The 18,452-nt window shown below is 51.3% G+C and overlaps 3 protein-coding genes across 4 annotated transcripts in view; all 3 read left to right on the top strand.

Annotated features, from left to right (window-relative positions):
• Window positions 1-4,490, top strand: part of LOC148839032 (actin filament-associated protein 1-like 2) — a 38,086-nt gene extending 33,596 nt beyond the window's left edge. For both annotated transcript variants that reach the window (XM_088909304.1, XM_088909305.1), the window contains 3 exons: window positions 130-305; window positions 2,858-2,968; window positions 4,161-4,490. In XM_088909304.1, the coding sequence (XP_088765430.1) occupies window positions 130-305; window positions 2,858-2,968; window positions 4,161-4,187 (314 nt within the window). In that variant the 3' untranslated portion in view covers window positions 4,188-4,490. The remainder of the gene's footprint in view (window positions 1-129; window positions 306-2,857; window positions 2,969-4,160) is intronic.
• A 2,208-nt stretch (window positions 4,491-6,698) lies between these two features.
• naa10 (N-alpha-acetyltransferase 10, NatA catalytic subuni) lies at window positions 6,699-12,395 on the top strand. Its single transcript, XM_088904661.1, has 8 exons — window positions 6,699-6,855; window positions 7,321-7,419; window positions 8,324-8,382; window positions 9,624-9,669; window positions 10,186-10,301; window positions 10,624-10,668; window positions 10,959-11,043; window positions 11,169-12,395. The coding sequence occupies exons 1-8, from the start codon at window positions 6,835-6,837 to the stop codon at window positions 11,361-11,363; spliced, it is 666 nt and encodes a 221-aa protein (XP_088760787.1). The 5' UTR covers window positions 6,699-6,834; the 3' UTR covers window positions 11,364-12,395.
• Window positions 12,396-14,520: 2,125 nt separating this feature from the next.
• LOC148839030 (U8 snoRNA-decapping enzyme) lies at window positions 14,521-18,429 on the top strand. The gene is made up of 3 exons (XM_088929029.1): window positions 14,521-14,710; window positions 15,889-16,149; window positions 17,011-18,429. The coding sequence occupies exons 1-3, from the start codon at window positions 14,579-14,581 to the stop codon at window positions 17,188-17,190; spliced, it is 573 nt and encodes a 190-aa protein (XP_088785155.1). The 5' UTR covers window positions 14,521-14,578; the 3' UTR covers window positions 17,191-18,429.
• The last annotated feature ends 23 nt before the right edge of the window (window positions 18,430-18,452 follow it).

The following is an 18,452-nucleotide window of genomic DNA, read 5'->3' as shown; positions in this document are numbered from 1 at the left end:
CCATGATTTAGGGGCCACTAAGTGGTTATTTTGGAGATTTGGAGTTACCAGGGGGGACCGGCAGAAATCTGTCTTTTCTCACGGTGCTTAAGGGTGTTTCCTCTCTTTCTCGTGTCCCAACCCAAACAGGCCGGAAGGCGGCGGCGGAGCTGGAGCAGGAGATCCAGAGGCTGGAGCTGGCCAGCCGGACCCGGGCGCAGCTGAAGGCGGGCTCGGAGATGAACCTGCTGGGCGTGGGCAGGGCCGCCAAGCGCACGCCCTTCCGGCAGTCACTGGCGCTCGGAGGGGACTCCCCGGCGTCGCAGGTACGGGCCGCGATCCCGCCAGCGGCAGAGCTCCGCCGGCACTCGAACCCTGACGCTTAGCGAAGGGATAAACTGCACTTTCTTCAGAAGACAAAACGAGGACAGGCGTAGTTTGCTTTCCCCACCAGGCGTAGTATGTTAGCTCCCAATTGTTTCCCATCTTTCCAGGAATAAGGAGAACCGTGTGAATTGACGTTACAGTACTCGTATCCTCCTCGGCTTCCTGAGAAGACCAGTTTCCCCAAGTGAGGAAAACCCCCTCCTTGCTGTCAGACTGACACTTTTGAGGGCCCAGTCCAGGGATCCCCACTCCTGAGTTTTCAAGTCTCTTGAAAGCAAAAGCACCTTAAGAGCCACAGAAAGCTGTTTCAGATTGGAGATCCCTGCTGTTGACACACTGTACCTCCAGGAAGAGGACTGGGGATCCCTGCTGTTGACACACTGTACCTCCAGGACCTGTACTGGGGATCCCTGCTGTTAACACACTGTACCTCCAGGAAGAGGACTGGGGATTCCTGCTGTTACCACACTGTACCAACAGGACAAGGATGGGGGATCCCTGCTGTTGACACACTGTACCTCCAGGACCTGTATTGGGGATCCCTGCTGTTGACACACTGTACCTCCAGGACCTGTACTGGGGATCCCTGCTGGAGACACACTGTACCTCCAGGAAGAGGATTGTGGATCCCTGCTGTTGACACACTGTACCTCCAGGAAGAGGACTGGGGATCCCTGCTGTTACCACACTGTACCAACAGGACAAGGATGGGGGATCCCTGCTGTTGACACACTGTACCTCCAGGACCTGTATTGGGGATCCCTGCTGTTGACACACTGTACCTCCAGGTCCTGTATTGGGGATCCCTGCTGGAGACACACTGTACCTCCAGGACCTGTATTGGGGATCCCTGCTGTTGACACACTGTACCTCCAGGACCTGTATTGGGGATCCCTGCTGGAGATGCACTGTACCTCCAGGATGAAGACTGGAGACTCCTGCCCTACTCTGTTTAGTCGTGGTTCTGGGTTTTGGCTACTGGGCCTAATCAGGCTGAGCTCCGGACAGAAAAGGATGTTGTTAAGGGTTTCAGAAAACCAATGTATTCATCATAACATCCTTCTTCCCCCCCACCCCAGCCCCTATACTTGCCTTTAATAGATGACAGCCAGTTTACAAATACTGCTCCTGCAGGGCTGGAAGCCACTGTTTTAGGGTTTCGTTTCACATGCGCATCGTCTTATTTCTGAGTGAAGTCTGTGAGGGCTGATTCTACATCTGCCGATTGCAGATTGAGGGGGAATGCAGAAAAATAACTGCGGATTGCAGATTGAGGAGGAACGCGGAATAATATCGATTTCAATTTCAAATAAGGAAACTGAATCTTTAGACCTTGGTGTGATATTGTCTGGGAAGGACACACTTACCTCAGAAGGCCACGGAGGTCACAGAGCCTTGCTGCCCGCAGAGAGAGTATCCAGCTCTAGTTCAGATAGGGTGAACAGAAGGTATTGATCTGAACAGCAGATGCTGGCTGTGTCTTTCTTCTTCAAGAGCACAAAGGAATGTGGGATTTTATACTGCTTTTTAATGTGAAACTTGAGGGATGCTGTAACCACGAGGCGGAATCCATTGAGCATGATTTTACAGCAGATCCCTCTGAACAGAGCCAAATAGCCCAACTTTCAAGTCGTCTCCAGGAATTTTCCCTCCAGTGGGGCCCCCAGTCACACAAACCTCCAGCAGCTTTCCTGCTTCCTTCTTTTTCCGCTTTCTGCCTGTGGAGCATCAGAAGCAATAATCCCACTGCACAACCAGCAACAGACACCCGGAAAAACGGGGGGAGAGGGAGATAGCCATTACACGGACGCTATTTGGCCCATTCTGGAATTCGCCGGATCTGAAAGGCTGTTCCGAGTCGGAATGCAATTTGTTTCCACTGAGATGGCAGACGTCTGCAGCAGTACACAAATCCATCCGGAATCATTCCTGAGCTTGCCTTCCGAATGCTTCTGGTGCACAACCTGCCCGTCCCAGCTCCGATTCATATTGAAAGTCTTAGATCAGCTTTATTTTTTCCAATAAATCAGTACCTCAACCAATGCATAGATCAATAAATGTATCGTGCCCACCACCCTCCCATCCTCAATTAACAAAACAAACTGATATTCACAAACTGAATTAGAAACGAAATATGCAAAATATGGGATCCCCAAAAAAACCGCACGCTGCAAACTCTACAAACTCATAATCGCCTTCTATGGGATATGGGAATGGATTTCCCATTCCATTCGGGGAATGGGAAACTGAGACAGCCGAGAGCCGTATCATCGAGGAAGCGGCAGGGAGTGCAGTAGAGCATGGTGGATCTGCAGCAGGCAAGCCGAGCAGTGGCGGAGACCGGTGGTCCCTGATGCATGGGGGAGGAGATGAAGAAGGATCATGGGTTTGCTGGGAACGTGGCGTCAAAACAGGGCGTTTCTGCGGCGTGTTGTGCCGGAAAGGCTGGCTCTTCGCTTCACCCAGCTAACTCTCGGTGTCTGTCTTTCAGGGCGGCTTCTTCACCCCTCTGCTGAGACGCACCGCCTCTGCAAAAAACACCCTGAGGCGCGTGCCCTCCGCCTTCTTCCTGGAGAAGGGCAAGGCTCTCCACAAGCAGAAGGTGTGCATTGCCATTGTAGTTGCTCTGCTGGATTGTAGGCGTCTGGCCTTTTGGCTAAGATCAAATGCTCTCTGCTTGGGAGCACCAGTGTGTAAGAGAGAGAACAGGTTTATATCTGCCAGTAGACTCATTATTCTGAGAGGATGGGGCTGCTGTTGCCTTTCTATAATGTCTCCAAAGCCTGGTGTGCGTAGGGGCGGAGTGGTACTTCTTTGACACCCAGAGAGGTGTGTTTTTCCTTTTCACTCCTGAGTGGGTGGCCTAGATGTAGGGATAGAGTGGCCCGAGTCCTCAGTGGGTGAGTCTCATTCATGCGTGGGTGGGCCTGATACATGAGTGGATGAAGTGAGTCTTGCATGGGTGGCCTGGGTTAATTTAGTCTCTGTAGTTTCAAGATTGCAGGCACACGTTTACCGCCTGACAGAGTTACTGTCTCACATATTACCCAGAAAGCCCCGCCTTGCAGGTGACGACAGCAACCGGAGGTGAATCGCCAGTGCCGCCGGCTCTGTGAGGAAGGAGCCAACAGCGACAGGTCTCTTTCCTCACCCCTGTGCCCTTGTGTAGAGATTCTCTTGCTCGGGCTGCAGGCTGCCCCAGACCTCCAGCAGCTGTGTCTGTCAGAACAGGCAGCACATAACACTGTCCTGCACCCCTGTGCTTCTCCCCGTGTGGCGGGTCCTTCAAAAAGAAACACAACTTGCAAGAATTGGGCCAAGCAACTAAAAAGATGTAAATATCCAAAAATTAAATAAATAAATTCACGCTTGATACGGAACAGCAGCATTTGCTCGGGGAAGATGGGGGTGTCTATTACACCGGGACCCTTGCAGTGTGCGGTTTCAAGATAACATGGCGCGCAGTTTCATTTCTGGCATCTTCAAGGAGCCACCAGTGCTGTCCACTCCCACTGCTGTCGGAGAACATCCCGCTGCGGTTCGTCTTGAAACCTTTCTTGTGAAGTCTGGGATTCAGCATTCCTGCTGCCCAGACGGGGAGGAATGGAAGCGTGCACCGGTCCTCCTCTGAATTGCACGTCCACTGAGATGCCCGCCATCGGTGCACGCAGTGGAGTGGGCGTGGGGGGCGGAGGGAGGTGCCAGCTGAGGACTGGCCAGCTCGATCCTCCATTGATCCTGGTGCGTCACTCATGGGCTCTTCTAACAGCGGGTCTCTGTGTGCTTTTTTTCAGGAATGGGAGACAAAGGCGTCCGTTTAAAACTGGGTCTGCTGGCTCACCTCTGCCTTACACACGTTGGCCTTAATTGTATGAGTATATATTGCACTGAATATAGTATTACTGTGCATGTGGACCATGCACTTATTTCTGGGGCTCTTTTGTACTTTTTATATTAATTAAAACCACTTAACTTTATATTTGGGGTTTCCCTAACTCTGGAATTAAAAGGGCAATAGCTGTCCTTTATGATGGCTGGCACTGTTCCTTGCTGTATAATGTACATCAGCTCAAACTGAAAATCTGTACTTCAGGATCTGACATCATTAAAAATGGCTAACACCCTTCCGGAGCTCCGCTGGTTTCTTCACTCCGCAGTTCACTGGACGCGCGGCGCGTGGCTCTGAGCGCAGTCTAACCTCGTGATAGCTGGCAGTGGGGTGTCAGCTGGAGGGTCGTGGGTTCGAATCCCGGGGGTGGCACGCTTGTGCTTGCTCAGGCTGCTCCAGTCAGTGCCCTTCGTTATTGTTATTATCTGATTACATGAAAGGTTTGAACGAGAGCGCCACCTGGCTGTGAGGGACCGTTCTGCTTCCCCACCCAGGCAATGTGAACTCATTCTAGCCTGATGAGCTTCAGGTCCCTGCAGGCTTTCCAGCACGAGCTCTAACATTCTGGCCAGCGGCTGTTCTGGACTCGGACCCTCCTATCGCCTACCTGTGGGTCAGGGACGTGGCCCGATACCGCAGTCTGGTGGACGAGAGGGTGGTTTGGACAATCTGGGCTGTGTAGGTGGGCCTGAGTGCTGAGTGTGTGGGCCCAATTCCTAAATAGTCTCGTTCACGAGTGGGAGGGCCAGAGTCCTGAGTGGGTGAGTCTCGTTCACGAGTGGGAGGGCCAGAGTCCTGAGTGGGTGAGTCTCGTTCACGAGTGGGAGGGCCAGAGTCCTGAGTGGGTGAGTCTCGTTCACGAGTGGGAGGGCCAGAGTCCTGAGTGGGTGAGTCTCGTTCACGAGTGGGAGGGCCAGAGTCCTGAGTGGGTGAGTCTCGTTCACGAGTGGGAGGGCCAGAGTCCTGAGTGCGTGAGTCTCGTTCACGAGTGGGAGGGCCAGAGTCCTGAGTGCGTGAGTCTCGTTCACGAGTGGGAGGGCCAGAGTCCTGAGTGGGTGAGTCTCGTCCACGAGTGGGGAGGCACACAACACTGCACAGTTTAAAGGGGATGAACTGCACTGGGATGCGCTGGAACAAGGCCCAGGTAAGCAGTGCAAACGCTGGACCTCACACTCTTCCAGTGAGATCAGAGTGCATCAGGCCAGGGGACTCCGCATCAGCTGCTCAGCAGAAACTTTCCCCTGGCAAGCCAGCGTGATCACATGGACAACCAGGGCTTCCAACTCCCAGCTGTGTCCAGCAGGTGGCAGCATTGTGTAACATGCTGTACAGGGAGGGCTGGCTCTTCATTCAAAAACTATGGAAAAGGGCATTTTCTCAGAAAAGACTAACAGCTGTTATAATAATTCTTTACACTTACATAGTGCTTTTCTGGACACTCCGCTCAAAGCGCTTTACAGGTAATGGGGAGCCCCTCCACCCCCACCAGTGTGCAGCCCCACCTGGATGATGCACCAGTACTCTCCCCACACACCAGCTCTCAGTGGGGAGGAGAGTAGAGTGGTGAAGCCAGTTCATGGGGATTATTAAAATGCCATGAATGGTAAAGTTCAGGGGGACATTTAGCCAGGATGCCAGGGTAACACCCCTACTCTTTTTATGAAAAGCTCTAGGATTTTTAATGACTTCAGAGAAACAGGACCTTGGTTTTACACCAAAGGACAGCACTTTCTTGTGTCCCCATCACTATACTGGGGCATTAGGACCCACACAGACTGCAGGGTGAGCACTACTGGTCCCACTAACACCTCTTCCAGCAGCAACATTAGCTTTCCCAGGTCTCCCGTCTGGCCAGGCTCTCACCTGCTGGGCTTCAGTGGAGCTGCACAGTGGAATAATGCAGATGCTAGCTCATATCGTTGCTATCATTGTTATGTTTTACAGTGTAGTAAGTTATATTTTAATCAAGCTAGTCTGAAATAAGATTATTTTGCATTGAATATTTACCTTTGTATTTTACGGATAAAGAATCATTTGCAGTTTTAATATATTTACAAAAATAAATCGAAATACACTGAAATGGGGACATTAACACAGAACTTGGGTATGCGCAGGATAAAATGAAAGGGAAAATACTCTATTAAATTTAAATTGCAAGTCTGTAAATACTTTGATAGCAGTCCCGATTGGAAACCAGACTTCTTAAACATCGCTCGCTTTATAAGGCCTCTCTTATGTAGTGGCGTTAATTCGGTTCACTGAATGTTTGTGTCCTAACAACCTATCTTTGCTTCCTTCTTATTCGTTACGGTACGTCTCCTTCAAGAAGCTAAGAAAGAGGAGTGGACAACAATGCTGTCAATCTTAAGTCCCCAATCTGATTGGTCTACCAGGGCCTAGAGGGTGGGAGTTACTACGATATGATTGGACGGCTCAGCAATGAGGTTAAGTAGGGCTAGGTGAGCTCCCTCATGCTGTGTAACAGATAGAGAACTCGGTAGTTTATGGGGTGTTTTATTTATTGTTTCGTTTTCATATAATTTATATTTCCGAATTGCGGGGAATCAGCTGCTGACAGAATGAACATCCGCAACGCCAGAGTAAGTGAACGTTGCTTCTGAGAAGCCAGGCTGTGAATACACACGGAAAAATGGAGGAGGTGAAGCCGGCTGTCCGGGGGATATTGGCTGGGAGAGGGAGGGCGGCATGTGGCGCCTCTCCTTGAACACACTACAGTTGTGGCACAAGTAATAGGTTTATTCCGTGCTGAAAAGAGAAGAAAGGAAACGCAACGTTTCGGGTGTGCCGAAGAAGAAGAAGGGTGCACCCGAAGAAGGCTCCACAGCCGAAACGTTGTGTTGTCTTCTCTTTTCAGCACGGACTAAACCTATTACTTGTTCAGACGCAGGAGTGCTGGCCGAGAGCCTTTCAGGACTAACTGGGTGGTTTTTTTTTATTTCCTGCCGCTCTGGAGGCGAGCCCGAGTGATGCTTGAGGTGATTAAAGGGGGGCCGTGATGGCGCTTAACCCGCTGTTTCTCTTCTTCCTGCCCCGCGTCCGTGTAGCCGGAGGACCTGATGAACATGCAGCACTGCAACCTGCTGTGTCTCCCGGAGAACTACCAGATGAAGTACTACTTCTACCATGGCCTGTCCTGGCCACAGGTAACTCTGCCGTGCGGGGTTTGGCCTGAGGCGCTGCCTTTCCACTCTCGGGTTGGAAGAGCTTTATTAGCGTGACCGGTGGATAACCGTGTTGCGAACGCACTAAGAATTGGCAAGACTTTTATAGCTGTGATAGTATCTGTAGGGAAGCCCCTTTTCCGGTTCTCGGCTGGGACAGGCGATCGTATTCTGTGCTGCCAGCACCCCCTTCACCCTTTTGGAGAGAGCGAGCGAGCAGATCTTGGGGAAGAATTTCTTGTACTACAGCAGAAAGTGCATCTCTGTCTCTGCTGCTCCCTGCTGGCAGTGGGAGGCATAGCCTGTCCTCTCTGGACAGCCAGGTCTGCCTGTGTTGTCCAGTTTCTATGGCCAGGCTGTGGCCACTGAGCCTGTCCTCTCTGGACAGCCAGGTCTGCCTGTGTTGTCCAGTTTCTATGGCCAGGCTGTGGCCACTGAGCCTGTCCTCTCTGGACAGCCAGGTCTGCCTGTGTTGCCCAGTCTCTATGGCCAGGCTGTGGTCACTGAGCCTGTCCTCTCTGGACAGCCAGGTCTGCCTGTGTTGCCCAGTCTCTATGGCCAGGCTGTGGTCACTGAGCCTGTCCTCTCTGGACAGCCAGGTCTGCCTGTGTTGCCCAGTCTCTATGGCCAGGCCAGGTGTTGTGATTCACCGTGGTCTGATACTCGGCCGTTGTGTATTGTTTTGTTAGAGTCCACTAGCCTTCCGGTTTGTGTCTTAAGCGGCGCAGCCGCAGATGGGAATCACTCTTAAACACACTTCTCCTCGTGCACTCCAGGCGCGCACGGTGTCTCGGCACCACGAGCCAGCAGGCACGGCCGTTGAGGAATGTTGATGACGCAGTGGAGCAGGAATCACGGCCTGTGTCTCTCTCTCTGTCTCTCACAGCTGTCCTACATCGCGGAGGACGAGAATGGCAAGATAGTGGGTTACGTCCTGGCGAAGATGTGAGTGTGCCTCCCGGCGGTTTCGTTCGCTCGAGTTCCCCCAGATTATTCCAGTTTTCCGGTGGCGAGTGGGGCCTGTCCTCACTGTTCTCTTCTCCACGATCTGCGGGGTGATCGTGGGGGGGGGGGACAAAATGTGAAAACTGCAGATTGGCTCACGAGACCGAGGGTCTCGCAGGTCTTTGCACTATTAAAGGGGAACTGTAACGCAACACTATTTATATTTTAGGGTTAGAAAGTGAAGTGGGACATGTATATATCTCACTTATCCAGCATCACAGTATCACCACTTAAGCACATTGTGAGAGGTGCTGATGGGGTCTGTTAATTTAGCCTCAAACAAAAGTTACACTAAGGTGCCATAAAGCTGACTTGCTTTAGCAGCCCCAGTGGCTTAACGCTACATAATAAAAGACAGGAACAACGCCCACAAACAGGATAAAGCAGACCAATGTCTGCTGCATATCAAAGGACAGAACCTAGAGCAAGACAGAGTAGGACAAGAAGTAATTGCATATCAAAGAACAGGGCAGGCACTCAGATTGTGAAACAAACTTTCTTCAGACTGTATATAAGAGCTGGGAAACCCTTGCAGTAGGTCTGTTCTGTGGGGCAGACCCGGCGCGCGTTGTTGAACTTATTGAGCAGATTCAATAAAACTGAATCTGCACAAGACTGTGTAATGCTCCTCTGATGAAGAATTTCCCACAACAGAAAGAATCGCCATTGAGTGAATTTCAAACCGCAATGAAAGTAAAATGTACACAATTAGGTGTAAGACCTCCATATATTCTGCGATTCAGAACAAGGCAACAAAACTTCTGGTGTCCAGGCCAAATTTCCCCCCTCGGCCTTTACTGTGGCCTCCAAATTGTCCCCATGTGTGATTGGCTTGCACCTGCCCTGTGATGGACTGGCGCCCCCTCCAGGGTGTACCCTGCCTTGCGCCCGTTGCTTGGCGTGTAGGCTCCGGCTTCCCGCGACACCGTACGGTATAAAGCTGTTTGGCAAACGAGGGGGGAAGACTACAGATCTGCCCTGACCCAGGTGACCGGGCCTCCGGGGTGGACTGAGGATTCGGACGGGAGAGAGGGCAGTGGACAGACTTGAGCGGTTAAGATATTTTTATTGGGATGTTGAGTGCGGTGTCACGTGTTTGGCGGACAGCGGGAAGCTCGGTGATTTGAAGCAGCTGGGCTTCCCTGTGGTGTAGTCTGACTCCTCTCCCCGTGTGTCCGCAGGGAGGAGGACCCAGATGACGTTCCCCATGGGCACATTACTTCCCTGGTGAGTCTCTCTGTTCAGCTCTCTTCTCTCACACTTTCTACTCCCCTGCTTCCCAAAGGAACGAGGGCAGGCCATTCGGTTATCAGCTTGAACCACGTGGCTGGATAGCTTGTTCCACACTCCCACAACCCTTTGGGTAAAGGACCACCCCCTCCGTTTTCCATTTAAAATGGACTTCTGAGTCTCTGCTGCACTTCCTCTGTACCAGTTTTTAGATTCTGATGTGGGTACACATGCACGGTCCTGCAGTGTGGCCTGCATCTTGTCTGGGAGTTAGTTGCATATGGCAGAGGAAGGCAGTGGGCAGTATTACAAAAACTGTTTCACTGACGGCAGTTCCCGCCAGGATAGGATGATTTTAACAGCAAGGCCCCCTCAGATTAAATGTTGAAATCAGTTTTGGTTCTCGCATTAATGGTCTCAGGCAGGTGATGTGTGTGGGGAGGTGGCCAGCGCACTGCCGTGTTTTCATACGTGTGGAAGTGATTCCCCTCTCTCTCTGTCTCCTTGCCCCAGGCCGTGAAGCGCTCTCACAGGAGGCTGGGTCTCGCTCAGAAGCTGATGGACCAGGCGTCCCGTGCCATGATCGAGAACTTCAACGCCAAATACGTCTCCCTGCACGTCAGGAAGAGGTGCTGAGACGTCGACATGCCATGCTAGCACAGCAGGGCACTGGCTCATGTTGCCGGTGCACCGACCCACTCCTGAGAGGCAAACTAGTGCACATGCAGTCCCATGGCACTGTGGGAGGAGGTGAACTCTGGCCCAGTGAAATGGAGTGAATAACAGTGTGCTTTATTATTGTAATTCCTGTTAAATGTGGTTCAGATGATTTTCATGCCTTTCTTCCCCCCATCTACAGATTATCAGTGCACACACCAGTGTTATGTCATAATTGTCAGGCTCCTTGACTAACCTCTCTTGTCTCTCCCTCTTTGTGCCTGTCTCTCACAGCAACCGGGCAGCTCTGCACCTGTACTCCAACACACTCAACTTCCAGTAAGTGTCAGTGTGTCTGTGTCACAGTGGGACAGCAGGCAGGTACAGTGAAGGGGAGGTCAGCTGTCAGTGTGTCTGTATCACAGTGGGACGGCAGGCAGGTACAGTGAAGGGGAGGTCAGCTGTCAGTGTGTCTGTGTCACACTGGGACAGCAGGCAGGTACAGTGAAGGGGAGGTCAGCTGTCAGTGTCGGTGAAGGGGCAGCAGGGTTTGGGCATGTCTGTCTGTGTGACTGAGATGCCTGTCAGTCCTGTGTACATCAGGCTGATGCCTGTCTGTCTGTGTGCAGAATCAGTGAAGTGGAGCCAAAGTATTATGCTGATGGAGAGGATGCCTACGCCATGAAGAGAGACCTTGCACAGATGGCAGACGAGGTAATGGCTGAGACGAAACGCAGGCTCCCTCGCTCCCTCTCTCCTCCTGGTTCTGGCCAAGTATCGGCGCACTAGTAGTCTGTGCCGCTGCGGGTTAAATCTCCTTCTCTCGCTCTCTTGCTCAGCTGCGCAAGCCAGTGGCGGGGGACAGGGGACGGCCCTGGGTCCTGCCAGACCCCCCCCAGGGCGGCACGGCCCCAGTGAACCCTGGGAAGCTGGAGGACCCTCAGGACAGCGGTGGGGACAGTAAGGAGCTGAGCGAAGTGAGCGAGGCAACGGAGAGCACCGACATCAAGGACAGCTCTTCCTCCGACTCCTAACGGCCTGGCGCGGCCTGCACCCCCAACAGGACAGGTGTGGCCAGCGAGGCGTGTCCCCCGCCTGTCTGGAGCCTGTTCCTTCCAGCTGAGCTCTCCGTTTTCCCAGCGTTTTCAGCTCCACATTCTTGCGTTAGTCCTAAAACACAGGTGCCTTGTAAACTCTGACCATCTGCCATCTAGGGAGAAATAAAGTCTGATTGATCATGTCGTCCATGGAGAACGGCTTCGACGGAGAGCTCAGCTGAGATGGGAAAGCAGGCGCCGCAGGGCTCATCCAGCTCCGCCGAGGAAACCTCGAACGAGGGGCCAGGGAGCTTCCGAGACCTCGGCCGTTTCTTGTTTTAACTTCCAACAGCCGCCCGACGGACTCGGGGTCTGGCCCACATTGCAAGCCGACGCCAGGAGCCGTGGCTCTGGGCTGACGACTGAGCGGACAGGAGAGTGGCTCCTGTTCTCCATCACAGCTGTTTGCATCTCCCTGGATCAAAAATCAGTTCATAAACGTGACCACATAAAATTTAAATTTTTATTAATTTAAACCAGGGGTCTCATACTCAGTTGCTGAAGGGCAACAGGAATTTGTTCACCACAGTACTTGGTTCCGAAGTTGTTTTAATTAACTTTACCAGAATTACATAATGGTAATTTTGTTTTTTAAAGGGGGGATCCAATAGACCACTGTACCTGTAATGAAATAAATTAAGCATAATCAACTGTAAGAGAACTTCCACAAGTTCCTGTGTAGCCGAGACCGTGATGTGGTGAATTGTTCCTGCGGATACAGAAAGCAGAAGGCACCACCAGCCCCTCCAGCAGTGGTGTGTGACATCCCTGTTTATACACGCGGCCAGTTCTCCCTCTCCTCCCCAGGGGTTAGGCCAAAAAGTCGAATCCAGAAAACGGTCAAAGATGGGGCTGGTATTTGAGGACTCTAGAGGTGAATTTAATATAACATTGTTTCCCATTTTTGTGACATTAAAGCACCAAGGAAAATGCACTGTACTGACCCAATAAAAAGGATGCTGCAACACACTGATGCATTGTGGGTCTTCAGTTTTTCTTGTGTGAGAGGCCGACTAGCCATTCCATTCCAGTCACAGCGTCTGTGCCAGTGTAACAGACAGCTGGCTTCACGCTCTTATCGGAAACGACACACCTTTTTTTCTGATTGTCCTAAAAGGTCTACATCGAACAAAGTTGGAGCTTTCATAGCTCAATGAAAATGGATAATTAATCCTATCCTCCCTCCTGTTGTTTCTCTGAACAACAGGCTGGTGTTTGACTGACTGAACCAGCGTCTTTATCCTGATCGTCGTGGGCAATCGGGGGTCTCTAAGGAAGTAAGAAAGAAAAAGAGAGCAGAGCTGATCTGTTACGTGATTATAATAATAATAATAATAATAAACTTTATTTTATATAGCGCCTTTAAAGGTGGCTTCTCAAAGCGCTTTACAGGATGACAATAACAATAAATAAGAAGAATACAACAATAAATTAGAAGATTTCACAAGATAGGACACAATTATAATTACAACAATACAACAATAACAATAGAGGAGACTGTGGAAGGTGGTATTAAGAAGAGCAGAGGGGTGAAGAATGGAACCAGTTCAGTAAAGGCTTTTCTGAAGAAGGAGGTTTTGAGTCTGGATTTGAAGGAGTTTAGAGAAGATGACTCTCTAATATCCTTGGGCAAAGAGTTCCAGAGCTTGGGGGCATAGCAGGAGAAGGCCCTGTCGCCCATACAATGTAGACGGGCTTGGGGGACAGTAAGGAGGGCAGAATTTGAAGAGCGGGGGTTGCGAGGTGGGGAGTAGGGCGATAAAAGTTCAGACAGGTATTGAGGTGCCAAGCCATGTTTTGATTGTGATGTTTTTCGAAAAGCAACAATTACTAATGCTGCTGAAAACTTTAAAGAGAGGGCAGAGGCAGCGGAGGTACAGTAGGCAGACGAGGGTGAGTGGGTTTGAGTTAATGATGCTTGTTGCCAGAATGAGGTGCAGCATTCAGGGTTCTGGGCTAGTAAGTGGAAGGGTGTGGGTTCAAGTCCCAGGTGGGACACTGCTGTTGGACACTCGTAAGAGAGGCACTTCACCACCAGCAAAACGCCCCGCTGTACAAATGGCTGTGAATATAAGCTGCTTTGGGTAAAAGCTCCAGCCAAATTGGTAATAAAAGTGGAGTGGTTGCACTGGCTGGGCTTTGCTCTGTTTCTGCCGACTTGTCAGATAAATGCTCTTAAGGAAGCCTGTTAAGGATTGCAGTCATTTCTGAGGCCTCGGAATGGCTTCCAGGTGGTGTAAGCATGAAATCAGGAGACTGAGCTGAGGGGGACAGAACTATTTTTGTTCCAGTGTGGAGTGTCAGCTGTCGTTGTGCAGAGAGAAGGCGGCACAGGGAAACGGATCAACAGGCACGAAGAGGGTTTCTTCCTTGAGAGGGGCGTGGGTTCCGGGAGACAGAGCCCCCTCCCCGTGAGCTGCTGCCAGCGCACAGCATAGTTCACAGTTCACAACCGCGTGAATGAAGCACAAGTTGGCCAACGTGAGGAGGTTATTCAGTCCATCTTTGCTGTTTTTTTTATTTGGTTCAAGTTCATTTGGATCCTAATTGTTTCTCACCCAATGTCCCACCTCGTTTCCCCTGATCTGGTGTCATTGTTAAGCCTGCATTCATTTCTTCAGTATTTTTAACAGAAAACGTGTGATACTGATACCAGAAAAATAATTTACCCATGAAAGATACCTGTATCTGTGATTCATCCTTAAAAATGTGTGTGTTTTTTTACCGCTACATGCTATTTCCCCGTTTATTCTTTATTCTCTAATATGCTGAACGAACGAACAAACAAAAACTGAAACAATACTGCATAAATATTGCACGATACATCCACTACTCTCCAGTATGCCCGGGAATGTGAGGCGCAGGGGTCTGATTTAAGTTTAAATGGTTCTTTTGCTACCTCCAATTGGCTGCACCTGGCCTACATCCCGCCCCACTGCGGTCTTCCTCCTCCTCTCATTGGCTGGCGGGGAGGAGCCGTGGGCTCCGGGCGAGGCCGGTGATTGGGCGGTGCCCACGAGGCGAGCCGGGGCAAGAAGAGGATTGGCCAGCTTGATTTCCGTTTGCTTCCGCTATGGCAATTGGCGATTGACGCGAATTTTTATCAGAATTATTTTCGTTGCTTCTGAAAGAAACAGGTGATTTCTGCAGCTATGGAAGGCCGCCCTGTTTCCCGGAAAGAAGCCTTAGGATACGCGAACTACAAACATGCTTGCCATGTCATGCTCTATGCCCCTTCAGACGAGAAACTTTTCAGAAGATTTGCTATTAGATACGCAGTCCTGGTGAGTCTGCTTACCATGGTGTTTATATGCGCCGTGCACATGCGTGTTAGTGGTGTGGCAGTTTATTTACACTACAAGCGTTGCTTCAGTCCTGCTTGGCTCAACGTTATATTACTACTGCTTGAGGCACTGTAAGGCAGCTTGAGTAAATAAACAAATGTCCTGAATTACGTGCTGTCTTTGTTAGTCCTGTATTTTTGGTGGGGTGTATTCTCTTGCATTTAGGCATGGCGTAGCTTGTACGCCTCTCCTTTGTCTATTTATAACCGTCAGTTCATAATCCTGTTTCATACAAACCTACTGCCGCCGTTACAGAGGGACCCGGAGGGCCGTCTTGCTGACATATTTAAGGAAGAGGGCTTCGGCGTAGATGTGTTTATTTCAACAACATAAAATGTGTTTATTTCTAGCTCTAGTACTGCAAAGTCTGTCGACATTTTCTTGTACTCTGCTCATCAGAATCCGCCCCCTGATGATCAGAGAGGGTTCAGATAATTACGGCCTCCTGGGGGACAGAGAGCAGTTTTTTCGCCCTCCTCCTCTCGTACACGGACTACGCTTCTGTCTAGCTCCTGCCAAGCTCGGCCCATAACCCTTCAGTATCTTGTTTGTTGAGCAGAAGGCTGCGCAGCCGTTTCAAACTGTTGCTGAAAAATGCGCGGTTGCTCCCGTTCCCCCCTGCAGCCCAGAGACGTGCTAAAGACCTGCTGGTGGGTTAATGGGCTTCTTTCTGGGAAAACCGAGCCTGGTGTGTGTGTCTGTGTCTCTGCCCAGTGATGGACTGGCGTCCTGTCCAGGGTGTACCCCACCTTGCACCTTGATAGCCTCTGACTCCCCACAACCCTGAATTGGATAATATGGTTAGCAAATGGATGGTACAAGTAAGGTGGGGTACAGCTTTCCTCACCCCCACCCCCATTTCTCTCTCTCCCCCCCCTGCCCTTCACCCCATTTCTCTCTCTCCCCCTCCGCCCTTCACCCCATTTCTCTCTCTCCCCCCCGCCCTTCACCCCCATTTCTCTCTCCCCCCCCCCCCCCGCCCTTCACCCCCATTTCTCTCTCTCCCCCCCCCCCCGCCCTTCACCCCCATTTCTCTCTCTCTCCTCTCCCCCCTCGCCCCTGTGTCTCTCCCTCTCTCCCCCCTCGCCCCTGTGTCTCTCCCTCCCCCCTCCCTGCAGATGCAGATGCGTTTCGACGGTCGCCTGGGCTTCCCGGGCGGGTTTGTGATGCCGGCCTCGGAGACGCTGGAGGAGGGGCTGTGCCGGGAGCTGGCGGAGGAGCTGGGCAGCGCGGTGGGCGTGGCCGAGGAAGACCACCACTCCTCTCATGCCCACGAGACCCAGAAGCTCGTCACCCACTTCTACACCAAGCGGCTAAGCCTGGAGGAGCTGAGGGCCGTCGAGAGGGGGGCTCTGTCCGCCAAGGACCACGGCCTGGAGGTAGGGCACCCGACCCGCCCAGCACCCCCTGAAGTTCAGTCTCTCTTGGTGGTACTTAAACTGCATCAGCGATGTGTCGCTCTGCACACGCGGGGGCCTGAATGTCCTTACACACTGAGGGCTCAGTGAACACAGTCTGAGGAACCTGTCTGGTGCACGTGTGACCGTCGCGGTTCCGCGCGGGCTCGTGTCCTCCGCTGCTCCACCCCGCAACACCTGGGGCGCGATCCTGGGTCTCTGGCGTAACGCACCAGGGAGCCAGCCGAGTGAGCTAAAGGAGACCTCCCCCAGCCCAGGCGGCTGAGGTCCCTGCTGCGCGCAGGGAGGGCGACGACGTCACCGTGCCCAAACGAGCTCCGCTACGCCCACGGTAAGGTTCAGTGTCTCTTGGTTGTATTTAAACTCCATTGACGATGTCACACTGTACACGCTGAATATACAGTCAGATGTCTTCATACACCGGCTGTGCCTCTGGGCTGTGTTTCGACTGTGTGGTGTTAACACTGACAATGGACACGGACCCAGCCTCCACCCCAGTCGTGTCCGGCAGAATGAGTGCGGGTTTTCTGAATCCCTATTGAAGTGTTCTTCACACTTTTTTTGTTTCTAGGTTGCATTTACTTATTCAATCAAAGGGTAATTCTATATGAGAACTGAGACATTAATTGCCATTGACTCAAGGCCAATGAAAGGATTTATTTAGACATGAAATCAAATTCTGTGAAGTGACAATTGCGAGAAGTTAAACTGCATTATTAATGGAAATGACAGGTTTCCATGACAAAAGGAAGACAGTCATGGTCACCGGCTCCGGCTCCCTCACCCAGTACTGACCCTTGTGCTGTGTTTGTGTCTCTGGAGGTGATGGGGCTGGTGAGGGTGCCGCTGTTCACCCTGCGTGATGGGGTGGGGGGGCTGCCCGCCTTCCTGTCCAACAACTTCATCGCCGACGCCCGCGGCCAGCTGGTGGACGCGCTGCGCTCGCTGGAGCTCGTCCGAGAGGACTGGCTGGCCTCCGCACTCCAGAAGAGCCCCCACTGAGCCGCCGGCCGTGCCCTGCTCCCAGTGCGCTGCAGACAGGGCGTTAGCGGGACTGCCCAGCTGTACTCCTAATCAACCAGCTCTACTGAGCACCTCGGGTTTCTCCAGATGCCGCTTTATGCAGCTTTTTGGGCAGCTTCGCCTGAGCCGTGTCGAGACCAATCTGTGTTTCAGCTGGTCGAAGAAGGACGGTTTTTCCCAAGGTCATCCTCCTCAGTGATTCCCCTGAAAATGAAGACGATGGCTTTAAATAAAAATACTGATGATTCATTTGGGCATCACCAATATCAAGTTTCCTCTGGCGCTTTTGGAACTGTTGCAAACTATCGTTTGCACAGCACTACACAGAGGGAGTTTCCTTGTTGCCCTCTTTGGTAGCTGCAGTTGAGTTTAGGGGATTTTGCATTCCTTGTGTGCAGCTGTTTCTGCAACTCTCACATACTGCTTTTCTGTGTGTTTTCTGTGTGTGTGAGGCTTTGAAAGAAGCCCCATACTTTTTCAAAAGTCAGCCTTCAAGCTTTTTGTTAAGAACTTGCTGGTCCTTACTCAGAATGCATCGTCTGCCCAGCTCAGTGTACTGCACTTTTGTGAAATAACAGGCTCCTAACTGTAAAGAAATGAGAGAGATTTGTTTTCCTGAAGTCTGGATGTTGCCATGGTGTTTGGTTGGACAGGGTATCCTCAGTCCGCTGTGTCCCAGCAGCGCTCCCTGGTGTCTGTGCTAGGCGCCGTCAGTGAGAGCTACACCCTCTCCTCCAGCGAGTGCTTGCTCAGCAGCGGGCACTGAAGGCACAGGCAGAGTGAGAGCAGTCACTAGCAAGAGCTGTCTGTGCCCTTCCCGTGTGGTTACACATGGACAGCAAGAAGGTAGTTTGCAGTTCCGGTTTTTAAAAATGTGTGGAAAGAACGCTTTATACAGCACATGAAAACATCCCGACACCCGGATGATGGTTTTCAGCTTCCCTGTGTCATTTGTTTTGGTACTGTAGAAGAAAAGCAGGAGCTCAGGTTGATGTTATACGAGTACAGCCCTAATAGTGCACACGTATGGTCAATGACTTTCGACAGCCCCTAGCTCAGAATGTTTGTGTTAATTATTAATTAAGCAATTAATAAGGAGGCGTTAATGCACTGAGTACTCTCATTAAAAATATATTTTCTGTTTGTCTTTACGTCTTTCTGTGATAAAATGAAATGCAACAAATTTAAAAATTAAACTATATTCATGCAAAAAACAAACATGGATTGTGTTTTCCATCACA

This window comes from Atractosteus spatula, chromosome 2, assembly GCF_055471065.1.
Source record: "Atractosteus spatula isolate fAtrSpa1 chromosome 2, fAtrSpa1.hap1, whole genome shotgun sequence".
In the NCBI taxonomy this organism is placed as follows: Eukaryota; Metazoa; Chordata; class Actinopteri; order Semionotiformes; family Lepisosteidae; genus Atractosteus; species Atractosteus spatula.
The sequence above is the reverse complement of the archived record's forward strand: the minus strand, read 5'-3'. Positions and strand labels throughout refer to the sequence as shown.